Here is an 18,156-nt window from a genome sequence, read left to right as displayed (position 1 = left end):
GGCTGAAGCCAGGAGTAGAAAGGAAACGTGACACACATGAAGACACATTAGGAAGGTGGGAGCAGCAACTGTCCTCAGCCTTAATGAGATGTGTACTGTGGGCCCCAGAAACCCCTCCTTTGATTTAGTTACTTATCAATTCTCACTGTTAAGACCACCCACTTTAACTTAGAAAGCATAACTTTTCCTCCTCCCCCCCATTTCTAACTCCATTTTTGGACACTGGGTACAATTCTAAGCCTGATATGACACTTCCCACTCTGGATATGGACTCTCACCTAAGATCCCCACCCCAGCCATGCCCTGCCCAGAATGGCTGTCTGTTCCATGCAGCCTCTCAGACTCCCATTGTGGAGCCTGCCTGCTTTCTTGAATTCCAACTCAGAAAGAATGGCTTTGACGTTTCCTTCATCCATCTCACTCCTCATAGCTGGTTAGATCTTCCATTTGCCTGCCCTGTTGCTTTCTCTGTCAAACTCCAATAAAATTGTCCCTGAGTTTCCTTTTGAGCCCATTTTAAAATTGTTTTATTTATGAGTCAAAGGGTCTGAAAAATAGACCTGTGTTACCTAGCAACACTAGCACTTATTATTTTATAATTCAAGCATATAGAAAATTAAATCTGACCATTTTCTTTTTCAGGAAGTATGACCAAGTAATCACGAAAGGTTCTCCTCTGGGCCTCAGTCTCTTTGTATGTGAAGTACAAAGACTAGAGAAACATCTTTTAGTTACCTTCTCATTACTGGGATAAAATACCTAACAAAAGTCAGTTGGAGGGTTTACCTCAGGTTCAGATTCCAGGTTATAGTCCATCTTGGCAAGAAAGGCATGGCGGCAGAGCCTTGATGCATCTGGTTACATTCAGTTCACAGCGAGGAAGCCGAAAGATGAAAGCTCATCCACGCTCAACCACCCTTCTCCTCTTTAATCAGTCCACAGCCACAGCTCATAAAATGGTGCTGCCTGCAGTTAAGGTGGGTCATCCCATCTTAATTATCCTCATCAACATAACTTCCCAGAGGCATGCCTAGAAGCTAACCTAATTCAGATAAGCCTTTACAAATGATTTTAGTTCTTGCCAATTTGACAATTAATATAAACTCTCATAAGTCCACCCCCTGTCAACTTGACACCCTTCCACCCATTTTCTCCATAGATCCATGTCTATCTCATAATATAAACTACATTCAGTCCAATTTCAAAGTCTCTAACAATTTTTGCACTGTTCAAAAGTCTAAAGTCTCATCTCTGATCTAAGGTAGTTTCTTTAATGTGAACTCAGTAAAATAAAACATGTCACATACGTCCCATACATAATGGCACAGAGTAAGTGTTCCCTTTCTATAAGGAAGGAAAGGCAAAAAGACAAGGAAAGACTTGTACAAAGTAAGATGAAATCCAGCAGGGCAAACACCAAATCCTGATCTCTATGTCAGTACCTGGGACTCGTGAGGACCTCATCTGGGCTCCAAAAGGCTTAGGTAGTCCATCCATCCATCCATCCATCCATCCATCCATCCATCCATCCATCCATCCATCCATCCATCCAAACATCCATCCATCCATCCATCCATCCATCCATCCATCCATCCATCCATCCATCCATCCATCTGTGATATATAATGCCTCATAGATGATTCTAAGTCTTACCAAGTTGACAGTCCATGCTTGGGTTTGTAAATAAAGTTTTTCTGGAGCATAGCTGTACTCATTTCACTATACAATATGTACAGTTTGAATTACACTAGTAGATCTGAGTAGGGGTATCTTAGAATGTATGGTTCACAAACTCTAAAATATTTCTAATCACTGTACCAAGATACATAGTGCCTTGTAGATCCTATTAAGGCCTTGCATATATTCCTATATGCAAAGGGACAATAGTAAAGGGCTTGAAAGAATGGAACAGACATTGGATTTTTAGATGACGATTCTGACTACATGAAGACTAAACTGGATGGGTAACCATTGAGAGCTGAGACAAAATAGTACCTTGGCAGTAAAAGTGACACTGAAGAGATATGAGTTTATTTTAGAAACAGAGTCAGTATGATTTAGTTACATATTGTTCACTGAAGCAAATGAGAGGAAGAAACCAAAGATGTTTCCTGACTTGTGCCTGAGTGAGGACCCTGGTGGCTCGGTCTTTCAGAAAGCCGGGAGAGGGCCACATTCAGGATTATGAAGGCATTAGAAGCCAGGGTAGAAGTTAGTTAGGGGTTTTTAAAAAATGAAAATGGGTAAAACAACTTTCACAAGTATTTCTGATTTGTACTTTCTCTCCAGGGATTTTTTTTTTTTAAGCCACATTAAGTGGGATGGCATACATTTCTGGAATGGTTTAGAAATTTTGTTCTTTGGTTAAGACCTCCCAAGCTTTGTAAAAACATCTGTTCATCATGGGGCATTAGAAGATTTTCAGTCTTACACTGCCCAAAGGGAAAAGCAGAAAGTTTCAATGATTATTTAAATGGGCCTTACTCAGGTCTGAAAGCAGAAGGTTTGACCTAACTTACATTTGGTTTGCAGGTTCTTTCTGGCTGCTGTTCTCCATCCACAATGTGTAAAATGGCCCTCCTTTTCTCTGATGGCAGTCCACTTTCGCAGTACTTACCAGCAATACGTAGCCGCCCCTGATTTTGCATTGTTGTTCGGGCCTATTCACTGTTGAGCTCCATATGGGGTTTAATGTGACGTGGCATTACGCTTGGCCTGTTTTCCTGACTGGGAGCCCTCCCTCGAGGCAATGCGCTCGTTCGCCCTGCAAGGTGGCACTTCATCACCGTGGTTGCACAGCTGAGCTCTGCTTTGGATCTGTCACTGTTCAAAGGACTCTGGGAATAGAGGTGACATGTCTTTGGGCTTCAGGATTTGACCAAAAGTTTTGCCCTAGCTCATATGGTTAATTGCAGAGAAATTTTTGCCTTGACATTATAAAATGTTCAATTTTAAAAGCTGAGACTAATCAGATGGTGAAGTTATTATTTATGATAATGTCACCATGTTCCTGTCCCTTTTTGTAGAGGAAATTTACTGGGTTACTGTGGACATTCTTATCTCCTTTCCTTCAAAGATGAATGGAATTACCCTTCCTGTTATATTTTGACAGAAAGAAAAGATTAGATCTCAGAATTTTGGCAAATCTACCGTTGAGAAAGCACTATTAGGAATATAGTGGAAAAGGGAACAAATAGACAATTTTCTGAGCACTGTTTTGTTTTTTTTTTTTTTTTACTCGGAATTTTAAATAACTTACAGAAGAATTGTAAATGTTTCTACAAAAATTATTCATACCCAGAGAATGAAATTCTCCCATAATCCATTAGAGGTTTTAAAACTAAGATATTAATCACTTTACAATAATGTGATGATTTTTGTTATTTTTCCCTGAAGTCATCTGTTCCATTTAAGAGACTAGGGGTGTTAAGAACACCTGCTCTCAAAAAATGTCTACACACACGCATACCTTAGTATGGAATCTCACTGGTCTGCAGACACTCAGAAACTCAATTATGATTGAGAAAGCTTAAGCGTTAAATAATTTGCTCATGCACTATACCTAATCTTTTATATGTATATGATTAAATGAGATGTACAGAATATAGAATGAATCAAGGAGTATATTTTTAATAAAAAACTTAGATGTAATTGACTTAGGTTCAAAATGCCTTTCCTGAAATTATTAAATAATACACACACACACACACACACGCACACAGTAACAGCAGTAAAGAAGTCACTAAGAATATTTATAATAGAAACCTATTTCAAAGAGAAAAACTGTATTTTAAATTCAAGGATGCTTCATTCTTACAAACATGAATTTAGAATATTTTATACTGAAGAATTCCCCTAGTCCCATGGACCAGTTATAAATATTAATGGAATTTCAATAGATTCTTTTCAGATTCTAATGTTTAATATTCATATTATACAGGGACTCCACTGTCCTATATAGTACATGTGGATTCCTCTGACTATATAAATGAGCACATTTATATGCTTATTCCATATATTTATATGAAGTCTAAAAGGGTTATGGGCATTAAAAATACTAGGATCATGCTCATGTATTATCTTAGAGAGCATATCAAACCTTCTAGGCTCACTTAGTAACAAGAAAGTCACTAGTAATAAACCAAATAGCTCTTTAGGCTAAATTGAGTCAATAATTTTATATCTACACAAAAGATGGATTGGTGATTCTAGACAGTTAAAATGGTAACTGATATAAAGTATGTATGAAATTCAGTGAAGTGATTTCCTGTGGTGAAATTCTTCAGTCAGACTTTGAAACCTGTTCTTGAATTAGTCTCAGTCATTTGAATTGCTGAAAACTTATATCAAATGGTGCTCTATTCTTCTCTGACATTCTGTGCCATCATTATTTTAAAAAAGTTCTGATTCAAAAAGTGGTGAGATTTCATAAACAGGAAGAACCACATGTAACAATGTTCTCTGCTTAATATTTTACTCAGGTAGTTAGATATGGTTTGAGCCACACAAAGATATAAGTTTTGTCACTTCAACAAAGATAACATTTAACCATACCCATAGTATTGGCATTTTTCCTTTCATTTTCAGTCATTAGGTTTATATAAATGATATGCTGAAAGCAAAAACTATATGTGCTAGCAATGAAAAAGATTGTGTTATTATGCAAATTCCACATGCCAGATGTAGCTCTGGAGAGTTTGCATATACTATCTCATTCAATGCATAACATTTCTTTGTTTTTAAGGTATATTTTATTTATTTATTTGAGAGATAGAAAGGGGGGAGAGAGAGAGAGGGACAGAGAGAAAATGAATATGGGCATGCCAGGACCTCCAGTCACTGCAAAGGAACTCCAGATGCATGTGCCACCATGTGCATCCTGGAGAGTCAAACCTGGATCCTTTGGCTTTGCAGGAAAATGTCTTAACCATTAAGTCATCTCTCAAGCCCAACATATAACATTTATAAAAAACATACTTTTAGTATAGACATGTGAAACTCAAAATCACTCATGGCCACAAAGCTATTACTTGAGTCCCATGAAGAAGCTGGACTTTGGCAATTTTTAAACTACAAAGGTTGCAGTAATATCACATAATCCAACCTTATTCTAAGCATCAAAATTACAGTTTGAAATAATAATAAAAAGTGATAAAATTATAATTTGTAACTAGATTTATGTCTAGTACATTATGGTAACACTTAGTATTTTTGGTCACACATGAATTGTAAAATAAAGAAGTGTCACTCACCAACCCTGGGCTAATATGGACTAATTTATAACAATATTCCTAAGGAATCTATCATTTTAATTTTGTTTTGATAATAAAACAGATAATTGCTGAAGTAGAGCAGAGAAATGATATATTTGCCAAGCTTATCACATATTTTACAAATTAAATATCTCAGATGGAGCACAGTTGTTTTTTAACCAAGTAGTAAAAAGAAATAGCTTTCACAAGGAGAACAGCAGGATTCTTTGAAGTGTAACCTTTGAAATCAAGGTCTATGTTATAGGACATCATTTAAAGCAGATGTATTTTCTCTAGAAACCAAGGTAAAATGGTTACTGAGAACTGAGTGTACCACTTTGAGAAGAGGGTTCAATAAAATTTCCACATCATACTGGTTGTACCCTATACTCAAGTATTCCCAACATTCAAGTCATGGCATTGAGTATCCAAAAGACAGCTTCTGATCCATTCTAAATGCCAAGAATTTGTGTATGTTCTTTCAGATTTGGCAGATCATTCACTCTATGATCTAAAGTATGACCGTACCAAGTTCTAGGGATAACATTTGCTTTTTCTTGCCAGCTAAGTGGATGGCTAGAATGAATGTATTCATTCTCAAATAATGTTTTAGGAGTAGGTGAGGGCATGTCAGGGCATGCATAAAAGATGTCTCAACCAGTATTTGTCAAGCACTGGAAACACACTTATCAGACCATGTTAATGTCTATCCCTTACTTTAAATCTTGATCAAGATAAGAAGGATCAGCAGATGTATAGCTTAGTTGATGGGTAGTGACATATGTTACCACTCAAGGAGAAAACTTCTAATTTTGGTGAAAGGAGCAAGCTCTGTAGTCAGGACATAACAAGTCCTTAGCTCATGAGACATTTAGATTGATCTGATTCTTGACAGTGCCTAAGTATGAGCATAGGTAAATGAATGAGCCCATCTTTTCCAGATAGTGTTGTCATGGTCACGGATAAAAATGGACCACAGTGAAGACTTGTCAAGCTCTCATCTATCTCAAGTCTGTGCTGTTTCCCGGGATATAAGGCTTATAAGTTGTCTGAGTTTTATAGCTTTACAGTACTGTTCTCAATCTGAAAAGGTTTTGAGATGCCTCTGGAATGATGAAAAGCAGGCACTTGTCTGGGAAGCTGAGCCGCATACATTATTTTGAGCCCAGGCCTACAACTCAGGGTGCCAACTGCTTCAGCTCATACTGCAGTAAGGACTTAAGTTCAAGATCTTTCAAAACACACCAGTCTCACAGGCTCAGCCTTTGTTCGGTTTGTATCTTTCCTATAGATTGATACTATTGCAGGCATTGTGGAAACATCAAGTTGAGCTTTCTCTATTGAAGGTCCAGAGGATTAGTTTTGACTTAACTCAGAATAAAAGTCTCATCCAGATGTGAGGAGGGCCGGATTTCTTCAGCTGCCCTAAATTCTGCACAGGAACCCACCTAAAGAAATCACAAATTGGAGCAGGGGAACTGCTCGGTCAGTGAAGTGTTTGCTGTGCAGTCATGAGGAACTGAGATTCTATCTCTAGCACCCACATAAAAGCCAGGCATAAAGACATGACTGGGATGTGACATGGAAATAGGAGTAACCCTGGGTCTTGTCACATATCACAGACACACATACACAAGTGTGTGCACAAACCTACAAAGCTCCCAAGTACATTTATCTAGATATTGCAAATTTGCATGGATGACTTTAGTTAGCACACCAGGCCCCTGGTTAACAGCAGTCATGGGTATGAAGCAGTCACTCGTATTAGGACCACGCGGAGGTGGTAGGAGTCGGGTGGGGGGTGGTGGTTGCAGAATAAACTGTAAAGCAAACACCTCCCAAACCTACAGAGTGTTACTAACTAGCTAGGCCTCTCTTGCCTTCCAGTTCCTTGCCCTCCCAGGGCCTCAGATGTCTCAAATATTCTACTGAGGCAGAGTAAATTAGCATTTCCTTCTCTAACTCCCAAGCTTATATCTAATCTTTTTTTAGGTGCTCAGCAGGTAAAAGAGCCATGTCATTAAAAGGACTTAAGTAACAAAAATCAGCTATGTTATAATCAATACAGCAGTTTTTTCATTGCACAACAGTTGCATATCTTTTGCCTGACCTCTGCTGTGGGGAAGTCAGAGAGACTGGCAATTGCCACCTGTGGACCTTGCTAAGGTCCTCCTCCTTCCTTTACACAGGCAGTACAGACCTCCTTATCAAGCCATGAGCAGTGAGCAGGGCTTGCCCTTGCTGTGTCCTTTCTCTGGTGGCAGCAGGCTTTCTATTGTTCTCATTTGTGACCTGTACATTTCAGTTCTGTGCATTTATTCATCATGGACCATGGATAGCAATCTGATTCCGACTGCCGCCTTCTCCTCCGGATGAGCAGATATAAACTACACATTGGGATCCTACATTCTGAACCAATTCTTGGCCAACGCGATGCCTTCTGTAAATCTCTGCCTGGGTTAGGACAACTTCTCAAATGCAAATTCCATTCCCAGAGGGCAGGAGAAACAGAACAGAGTGGAATCCTGATACACAAAGAGGCTAGGGTACATGATGCTCAGAGCTTCCTTTTCAGTGATGACACTACATAAATCCATAATTAGGAATTACTCACAACTATAGAAATGCTGGGCAGCTATAGGCTCCAGGCTTTCATTACTCTGGTTCATTGTTCCTTCAGCATTTCATGACTTAATTGAATTTATTGAAGTTTTTGGCAACCTTAGGAGAAAATTAAGTCATACTAAAGATTTTTATTTTTATTTTTTTATTTTTTGGTTTTTCGAGGTAGGGTCTCACTGTGGTCCAGGCTGACCTGGAATTAACTCTGTAGTCTCAGGGTGGCCTTGAACTCACGGCGATCCTCCTACCTCTGCCTCCCGAGTGCTGGGATTAAAGGCGTGCGCCACCACGCCCGGCTCCAAGATTTTGATTTATTAATGGTTTAAATTTTTCTACGCCTTAGATGTGGCTCATTTGTACAGTACTTGAAAAACCTACAGAAGACCCATGGTTCAATCTCTAGTACCACACATATAAGAACAAAATACTCTTCCATATCTGGGAGATGGCTCAGTGGATAAAATTCTTGCTGTGCAACTCTGAGTACCTGAGTGCAGATCCCCAGGTCCCAGGTAAAAGTAGGAAGCTGTGTCAGGCACAGTATCTGTAATCCCAGTACTTCTGCATCTATAGCAAGATGGTCAGCAGAGGACAGGGAAGATTCCTGGAAGCCTGCAAATGGAGCAGTGAACAATGGGAGACCCTGCCTCAGATGACTGACCCTAGAGTTGTCCCCTGACCTCCACAGGCACACAGTGACATGTATGTGTGCACACATTCTCTTGCACTAGACAAAATAAATAAATAATAAATGCTTCCTTCTTACAACATTTACCCAGTGACTGTCATGCCTCAGTTTAGGTACACAAACACTAAATAGCATTGAGCATAAAAATAATTTTAGCTGGGTGTGGTGGCATATGCTTACTAATCCAGCACTTGGAAGGCTGGAACAGACCGATTTCAAGGCCAGTCTCACTTATATGTCAAGACCTTGGCTTGAAGGTGGAATGGAGGGTGAAGAAAATGTGTCAGAGGCCCTGTTGTAAATTTCCTCACCTACAGTAATTATTTTGTGCATGCTGAAAAAAGGTTTTAATTATTCTTCAAAAGCTCATAATATTATGTAAGTCAGAAGGCAACATGGCCCATATTTGTACATATTTGTCCAATTGCATAACTTCAGAATGGAAAATATACAAATCAAATATTTGGGATTCAATTTATCTGAAAGAAACTGCCACAAATTATATACACATATATGTCATAGGATACATATATATGTCATAGGAAAAAAATTATATATATATATACACACACACACACACATACATACATACATATATACCAGTAATATGGTCCGTAATTTTGTCTATTTTTGATTTAGTTATTTAATTGATTATCCATTTTTTCCATCCCTGGTACCAATTTTCATACTTTGATAAGTTGCTTGGCAAGTGGGTGGACAAGTATTATTTTAGATGTAAATCTTTCCCATTGAAGACAATTTGACAGGGAAGCTAGAGGCTGAAGGGGGTATGTTGTTTGGTTTCACTCTGTGTGCAAATGTTCTTATAAAATGAGCTCAGTTGTTTCCCTCTCTAATGAAATTCCATTTTTGTTTTTAAATGCAGTAAAATGTATAATATCATTTTATAACTTGTGCCTATTAATTTAATAGCAATTATTTACATGTACACATTTATATATATGCATGTTTATGTAAGTACACTATACATGTACATACCCAGATGTTTTTATACACTTACATATATGACATTTTTCTTCCTAAGGCACTTGATACTGCATGCGATGCTTTATAGTATGACTGTAACAATGAGATAGTAACTCAATTAGCAGCCATCAAATACTCGTTGTACTAACCATCTCATTGTTGCGGACATAGCCTTGGAATCATTCATAGTCTTTGTCCTAGGTAGTGACTAGATGTTGAAAATCTATAGTTGTATATGAATCCTATTTATCATCCATATATGTCTAATCAATTCCTTTTAAGAAGAATATATGCTAAGTTCTTGTAGCAAAAACTGGCAATATGATCTCAAAATCTTCTTCCTGCATGCATAGGTAAATGGCATACCCAGGCTTCTCTTCAAACTGGAGTATCCTACACAAAGTGCATTTTAATCAACAGAATGTGAGCCTGCCTGACACGAATTGTATGTAAGCCTAGCTCTAGAAACCTCCCATTTACTCTACCTTATTCTCTTTCTCATCCACTGATTTGATGCCTGTTGGCACAATTAATCAAAAAATTATGAATTCTGACTAATGAGTAATTTTCTCTTTTATTGGAATATTCTTTAAAATTTTTAATTGGCATATACTAATTGAACTTATTTAAGGAATGTAATGCAATAACTTGATATGTGTACACAATGTATAGAGATCCAATCAATGTGATTAGCATTTCCATCTCCTTAAATGTTTGTCACCTGAAGAACCTCTTTGAATAAAGCTTCAAAGTTGGGCTTAACAAGCAATAATATACTTTTATGTTCAGGCTATTAAAATTCTGGTTATGCTTAAAAAAAAAACATAGCCTAAGAAATACAAGGTTCATGCATAAATACATCATTGGTAATTTTAAGAACCAGAATTTTAATGTAATGTCTTTTAAGTCCAATTTTTCCTGCTATATTAATTTAAAAATATTTTCAAAAATTATCATGTTTAGGCTGGAGAGATGACTTAGCAGTTAAGGCATTTGCCAGCAAAGCCTAAGGACCCAAGTTCAATTCCCAAGTACCCACATAAGCCACATGTGTCTGGAATTTGTTTTTAGTGGCTAGAGGCTCTGGTGCACCCATTTCTCTCTCTCTCTCTCTCTCTCTCTGTCACCTCTCTCTCAAATAAATAAATAAATGAACAAAACATTTAAAAAATTATTGTGGGGCTGGAGAGATGGCTTAGCGGTTAAGCGCTTGCCTGTGAAGCTTAAGGACTCTGGTTCGAGGCTCGGTTCCCCAGGTCCCACGTTAGCCAGATGCACAAGGGGGCGCACGCGTCTGGAGTTCATTTGCAGAGGCTGGAAGCCCTGGCGCACCCATTCTCTCTCTTCCTCTATCTGTCTTTCTCTCTGTGTCTGTCACTCTCAAATAAATAAATAAAATTAAAAAAAATTATTGTGTACAGCCTTCTGTTATAACAAATAACTGAGTTAATCACCTTTTAAAAGACAAAAGGTTTATTTTAGCTACCAGATTTGGAGGTTTCAGTTGGTCTCATTGCTTTTGGGAGTGTGGAAGAGAAGAAGATACTCATGTTATGGCTTGAAAGCATTATATAGAGAGGGTAAAGGGTACTGTGGTCCCTGTATCATCCTTTAAGGGCAGACCCCACCCCAAAACTAGAAAACCTAAGCTTTACTTCTTAAATTTCTGAACAACTCGCAAATAGCTCCAAACTGGGGACTAAGCCTTTAAAAGATATTTAAGACCTAAACATAGGACATTTTCCCCCAAACCTATAATATCTAATTCTGATTCCATCAAAATTTGATTACATTCGCAACAAGAGTTCCCCTGTCTTTAAAGATATCTAGATCTGTCCTTATTGATGCCTTGAGCACCAAAACATTTTATAGACATACATTTGAAAAATTCCTAAATAAATTAAGTGAACATGTGTAAGTATTATGAAAATGCAGTGGAGTTATAGTATATAAGCATTTATATTATGGGAAGTCAACTTGATTCACTAGATGTTCTTGTACTTGTTGGAAAATAATAGTTTAAGTGCAATAAGTTAAATTTTATGAGAAGAAATGTCATTACTAGAGGCTTCACATAATTTAAGTCATGATAATAAGAGATTAAGTTCCATATAGTTGACAAAAGAAGGAAGATGCCCTATCTGTGCCAACATCATGGGTATAGCAAAATCATGGGGGTTTGCCAGACTCTTTCATTTTAAATGTGTATCATTGTTGATGACAAAACTTTTAATTTCTACTATTGTAAATATTGCCAGTCATTTGAACTTAATATTTTTCTTACAGTCTTTGAGATCCGCACAGTTTTACACGTTGTTGCTGCAGTGTTGTGTGGGTGCTCGCAGTCACCATCCCACTCCACTTGTATAGCAGATTTAGTTTGTTGGGAGATATGACTATTTCTTTTCTTCTGTGGACCTTTCATAGTGGAAAATGTTACTATTCCCTATACATGTAAACAAGCTAATTAATTTAACCTCACCCAAAGAAATGGCAATCTATTAAAATGCTGGAAATGACTATACTGAATTTACTGACATTTGATATGTCATTCTCAGAAGTATACTGTCATTGAAAAGGCCTTAACAAGAAGTTTTTAATATATGTGATTCTTCTCTCTATATGTCAACTTTATAACCTTACCATCCTCATAAGATGTAACTTTACTTAAGATAACAGGAATTGCTGAGCACCAGCATACCAGTCACTGTTGCTTCCTTTCTCTCTAATAAAACCCTATTTTATTCAGGAAGGGATCCTTCATATGACTGACAGGCTGTAACACCAGTTCTGGGAACAGAACTTGGTTTGCCTAGGCTTATCAACATGCTATCACCCCCTATGCCAGAGACTAGTTTGGAAATTGTTCAGACATGAATTGTGGTCTGGCATGTGAGTATAAGAACAAACATATTAAGGGGCTTTGGGAATGGTTTGCCTGGATTCTTAGGAAGGGACAGTCAGTGATGTTCCTTCTTTCTTGAGCAGGTTGTTAACCTTCTAGTGTTTTACTCTCTAATCAACAGCACTGAAAAGAAAAGAAAAAAGGGAGATGGATGAACACCAGGATCTAAAGATATTAATTCCTAAAGTTTTTCCAATCTCTTCTCGGTCACTTCTGGATATCTAACAACATACCAGAGACTAGGTGGCTAAAATAATAGAAATTTGCCATAGTTTTAAAGTCTAGAAAGTTCAAAATGAAAGAGTTGAGGTCTGGGGAATTTGCTCACTAGAGAAAATGCTTGCTGTGTAACTTTGAATTCCTGGGTTTGGAGCCCCAGATCCCATGTGAACACCCCCAAGCTGTGGCAGGCTTCTGTCATCCCAATGGATCAAGAGTAAGAATGGAAGTAGAGAAAGGAGAACTTACAGGAAGCTCGAGAATAGAGATGTGAATAAGAAGAGACCCTTCTTAAACAACGTGGAAGGTGAGGGTTATCACAAAAGTTGTGCTTTGACCTCCACATGCAGGTTGTAGCATGGGGGTACCTGTAACCAGGAACACACTCCCTCACCACCCCACACATATGCTCACTATGTTAAAAACATCAACAACACAAAAAACATATTGGTTGATTTGCTTCTTGGTATGGTATGCCTGCCTACTTGCTATCTTCTCACATGGAGTTTCTTTGGTCTATGAATGGAAGGAAAGAGAGAGAGAGAGAAAAAGGGAGAGAGTGTATGCTTTCATAAAGCCACTTATCCTATCTAGTTAAGGCACTACCCTCATATAATCATTATTACCTAAACTCCATATCCAAACACAACCACATTGAGATTATGGTTTTATAATAGTTAATTTTGCTTGTCAGCTTGATAGGATTGAGAATTGCCTAAGAGATTAGTGCAGCGCACCTTTGGGTGTACCTGCGAGAGTGTTTCTAGGTGCCACCAGCACTATCCAATAGCTTGGGAGGCCAAGTGGAATAAAAGAGGAAGTAGAAGGAAGCCATACAGTGTAGGTATTTGCTTTCTCAGCTTCCTAACCTTCATGAGGTGGGTAATTTTGCACAGCCATACTCTCTTGAGCCACACTTCTCTATTTTTCCACAGGCACAGAGCAGTGAAGCATGATGACCATGGACTGATGCCTCTGAAACTGTGAGCCCAGTAAAGCTTTCTCCCTTTTAAGTTGTTCTCTTACATATTTGTTACAGTGATGAAAAACTAACTAGCATAGGTTTCAATACATGAATTTGTTTATTTTTTGATGCTAGAGATTGAACACAAAACCTTTTATGTGCTAAGCAAGTGCTTTGTCACTGAAACCCTCATGCCTCAATATATGAATTTGGAGGAGACACAGTCCATAGCAGATCATACATCCAATGTCCATATGTTGGTTAAATGCATGTACATTGTGCTTTCCCTCCATTACATATAGCTGAAAATACCCTGAGAGATATCATATCTTATAAAGTAATACACAAAAGATAATATCAAATTGATGGCACATAACTTGAGAAGATTAAGGGCTATTTTGAGCTCCTCAGAAGAAAGCACGTGTGGACTTGGAGTGGTTAGTCTGCTGCTGTTAGACAGCATTCTGTGAACTGCTGATGGCACAGAGATGTGGTATCATGTTAACATAAACAGTCTGGCCCTTGGGGAGTTTTAAGTTATAAAAGAAACGTTTTCCTAAGATCAAGTACTCTGATAGAAAAACCACATTCCAGCCCAGTCCTCTCATTATAAATTCTGGCAACCCAAGTGACATTAGTTGGTGATTTTATCAAGTAAGACTTCGAACTAATGGCCTGATGAAACCATCAAAGCACTGTAACAAACTCAGATGGTGATTCCTTTTGAGTGTTTCATCATTTTATATCATTAAAGTTTATTCATGAAAAGTATTACTTTAGAGATCACCAAATACTACAAATAAGAATACACTCTAATGTTTTTGCCTGAAATGAATAAGTTATATTTTCCTTGAATTTCAAATATACATTTTAGAAATATCTTCACACAATAGACAATGTATAGATTTCCCTAAATTTTAGGAAGGTGCTCATGAAAATTATTGCCAGTCCCTTTAGTTACATTGTATAATAAACAGTTTTATCCACTTTCCCCCAGATAAATTGTTAAAAAAAACAGCAGCATAATGATAAAGTGAAGAAATCATAGCATAGTCATATCAATCAAACAAAACCAAGTTCTTCCAAGAAACAGATGACAGATGTATTTGCATATGCACAGATCCCCATTAAAGCAATAAAACAGGAGCCATTTTGGAATTGTAAACCTTCTGACACCATTTTTATGAACTTACTAATACATTCAATTTATGAATGATTTTCTGAAAATCTGCTGGTTTCACTGTGCATTTTATGACTGGACAAATGTGACATTAAATTTTATCCCCCGTGTCTTGATGTTAAATGCTTGCTCCGTTCAGAATGGCAACACTCAATTAAGCAGCATTTTTCATGACCTATGCCCACCATTGTCACTGTGTTTAAGGGAAATAATGGGAGTACTGACCTATATTGCGCTTCTTATTATCGATGGAGATGAAGCGTATGCAGGGATTGCTGGTGATGTACTGTCCAGCCCAAGGGACATCGATCTTCACTCCAGCTTCATAAAAGAGGCCCAGAGCATAGCGAGAGGAGTAGGTCACAGACTCCATTTGCTTCTTTTGGCACTCAGTAATTACTATGGAAGAAAAACAAATAAATGCATCAAACTTAAAAGTATAATATTTTCTGCATGAAACACAAAGATCCTTTATACCAGTTCTAACTGATTCTGTCTTACATGGACTTTGAGAGGTAGAATTAAGCACTCTCTGTTCACTTTCTTTTTGTTCACTTTCTTTTCAGAAAGCTTAGTGATTTTGGCATAGTTGTTTTTAAGAAGCTGAAGGTCCACACTTGTTAGACTGGCAATCAAGGCTCTCTGAATCTGGCTCTAAGTTGCTGTTCTAGCATAATATTTGGTTTATTGCTCCTGGGCTGCCTGGAAACACAGAGTTTATATACTGACTGCTGGCTGTGTAAGGTAGAATACTATTTCCATATTATAAATGGGCAGATTCATTCTTCAACTCTTACGACCTCTTAAATGTTTCCATGTCATTTAACTTGCTTGTTTGTAGCCTTTCCACTGGTGGGTGTTAGTAGTTTTTTAAGCACATGGGCACATTTCAGTCACATTTGTAACAGGCCATGCCCTTATACCTTGCAGATGCAACAAGAATGACACTGTGAAAAGCACAGAAAGGTGACCACAGACATGCCAAATGTGTTGACATGTAATCAATGCAACAAAATGTAGTCAGTGGAGAAAGCCTGGAATGGAAGTTTGAAGGGCTTGGGTTGAAATTCCAGCTCTGCCACTCACAGGTATTTATATTAATAAAGGCTCTTAATTAATGTGATTATACTTATCGTTTCTGTAGGTGACAATAAAGAATGTATTGTTCTGCTGTGAGGATGAAATAAAATAATGCAGAGCAAATTATTTGGCAAATAGCAAGTGTTTATTACATAGTAACTTTTTCTATAATAGGCAACAATATTTGAAACAAGCAACAGCACCCCATGCTGGGTTGTAGAAGACCAAGATTTTCTCACCTCCAATATCCCTACCTTAAAGGTCTCAGCCTTAATATTCTGGAAGAAAGTTATAGTGTTATTGTGAAGAATTAGGTAAATCAGGCCAGATAGAGAATATATGGAACATTCTCATTTAGTGAAAAATTCTTTAATTGGATGGAGCAGATGGATGGAATACCTCCAGGATGGGGGCAACTTCAGTTAAACCTTTGGAAAGTTGCTTTCAGGCAGAGACAGGCAGGAAGGCTTTTCAATTAAGCACCGTGATCACCCTATACAGTATGAAACTACAGGTAGTTAACATTTTTAGAACCATGACCTCATTTACTTTTTTTTTTTTTAACCAAAGCCCTGACAAGATAGGTATTTTTTTTTTCTTATTCTTATTTTGCAGCTCCTGAGATTTAGAGACTGTGTAATTATACCAACCAGTCATGAAGAAGCATAGTTCCCTCATTAGAGTCACAGACCTACCCTTCCTTACTCTCTCAAACTTTTCCTTGCTGATGTTAGTTTCAGAATGGTCTCTAGCACTGCTTTCTTATCTGGCATTTGTGACTGTTTTGCACTCAGAAATAAAAGCCGTCATTCTTTGGACCATCACTTTCTGCCTTACTAAAAAGCTTTAGCCATGATGAACAAATGCTATTCTACCATAGCGTAATTATACTCAATGAATTTTGGGTATTAGTTTGATGTATTTAATACATTCTTCAAGTTTTGGTTTGATGATATATTTATGATTTTCTGAGAGAGATCAGGGAAAAGACACAATGCAAGCTCATATCTCCAACTTTCACATATTTAGAACTAAAGTCCAATCAAACTTTTTAAAATTAAGAGCACTAAACATTCAATCAAATAAAACTGCAGTGAGCTTAAAACATCTAAACAGCAAAACAAAACAAAAGTGAAGAGTGAGCTCTATTGACAATCAAATTGGTTCTCATTTCCCCAACATATTTATACATTAAGCTAAGTTTTAGACAAACTTTCAAGTTGAAAATCCCACTGGGTAGCCCTGTAAAAGCTAATTTAAATCTATACAGGAAGATCAATTAACTGTAACACCATTGTTTGCTATGGGCTGAGAGTATAATTTATTCTGAGAACAGAAAGATAAGACTAAAACCTTCTCAAATTTCAGACATATTCACTTAAGAAAGAAGTCATCTTTAGGACATGAAAACTTTTAATTCTTGCAATACAGTCAGGAAATAAGAAAATGATTTCAGTGAGTTTGAAAATTTCTGGAAAATAGCTGAATAAACCAGCCCTAGGTCCCAAATATATGCATGTTGGCAGAAAAATGTACTAATTATTATAGATTCAAACAGGACATATGACCATAAAGCAAGACCTAAATAAACATGTCTACTTCCAACATAATGAATCTTTTATTACTTTTAAAAAATTTTTATTTATTTATTTGAGAGAGAAAGAAGAGCCAAAAGAGAGAATGGGCATATCAGGGCCACTAGCCACTACAAACAAACTCCAGACATGTGCCACCTTGTGCATCTGGCTTACATGCATCCTGAGGAATACAACCTGGGTTCTTTGGCTTTGCAGCAAGTGCCTTCACTATTAAGCCATACCTCCAGTCCTATTATTATTATTATTATCATTGTCATTATTATTATTGAGGCAGGGTATAACTGTAGACCAGGCTGACCTAGAACTCACTCTGTACCCCCAGGTTGGCCTCAAATCCATGGCAATCCTCTTACTTCAGTCCCCCAAGTGCTAGCAGCACCCAAGTGCCATCATGCCTAGCCATAATGAATCTTCACATCAATGTCATTCTCACTTAATTATGAGCCAGTATGAGACCATATAGTCTCTGTAATTATATACAATACATAAAAATTAAATCTTGGTAATTATGCATTATATCATGTATGTATGTATATCTATATATCTACATGTATGTCCACATATAAATTATAAAATACATGATGAGAGTAAAGAGGCTAAGATTTTGATAAACAGAATAGTTATGTTCATATTTCATTTATTAGGGGAATTTTTCTTACTT

At 37.4% G+C, this 18,156-nt stretch overlaps 1 protein-coding gene across 3 annotated transcripts in view; it reads right to left on the bottom strand.

The window, feature by feature from the left end:
* Rnls (renalase, FAD dependent amine oxidase) overlaps positions 1-18,156 on the bottom strand; it is a 288,758-nt gene that overhangs the window by 51,304 nt on the left and 219,298 nt on the right. For all 3 annotated transcript variants that reach the window (XM_004653002.2, XM_045141963.1, XM_045141962.1), the window contains exon 5: positions 15,043-15,216. In XM_004653002.2, the coding sequence (XP_004653059.2) occupies positions 15,043-15,216 (174 nt within the window). The remainder of the gene's footprint in view (positions 1-15,042; positions 15,217-18,156) is intronic.

Source organism: Jaculus jaculus, chromosome 1 (assembly GCF_020740685.1).
Source record: "Jaculus jaculus isolate mJacJac1 chromosome 1, mJacJac1.mat.Y.cur, whole genome shotgun sequence".
Taxonomy (NCBI): domain Eukaryota; kingdom Metazoa; phylum Chordata; class Mammalia; order Rodentia; family Dipodidae; genus Jaculus; species Jaculus jaculus.
The sequence above is the reverse complement of the archived record's forward strand: the minus strand, read 5'-3'. Positions and strand labels throughout refer to the sequence as shown.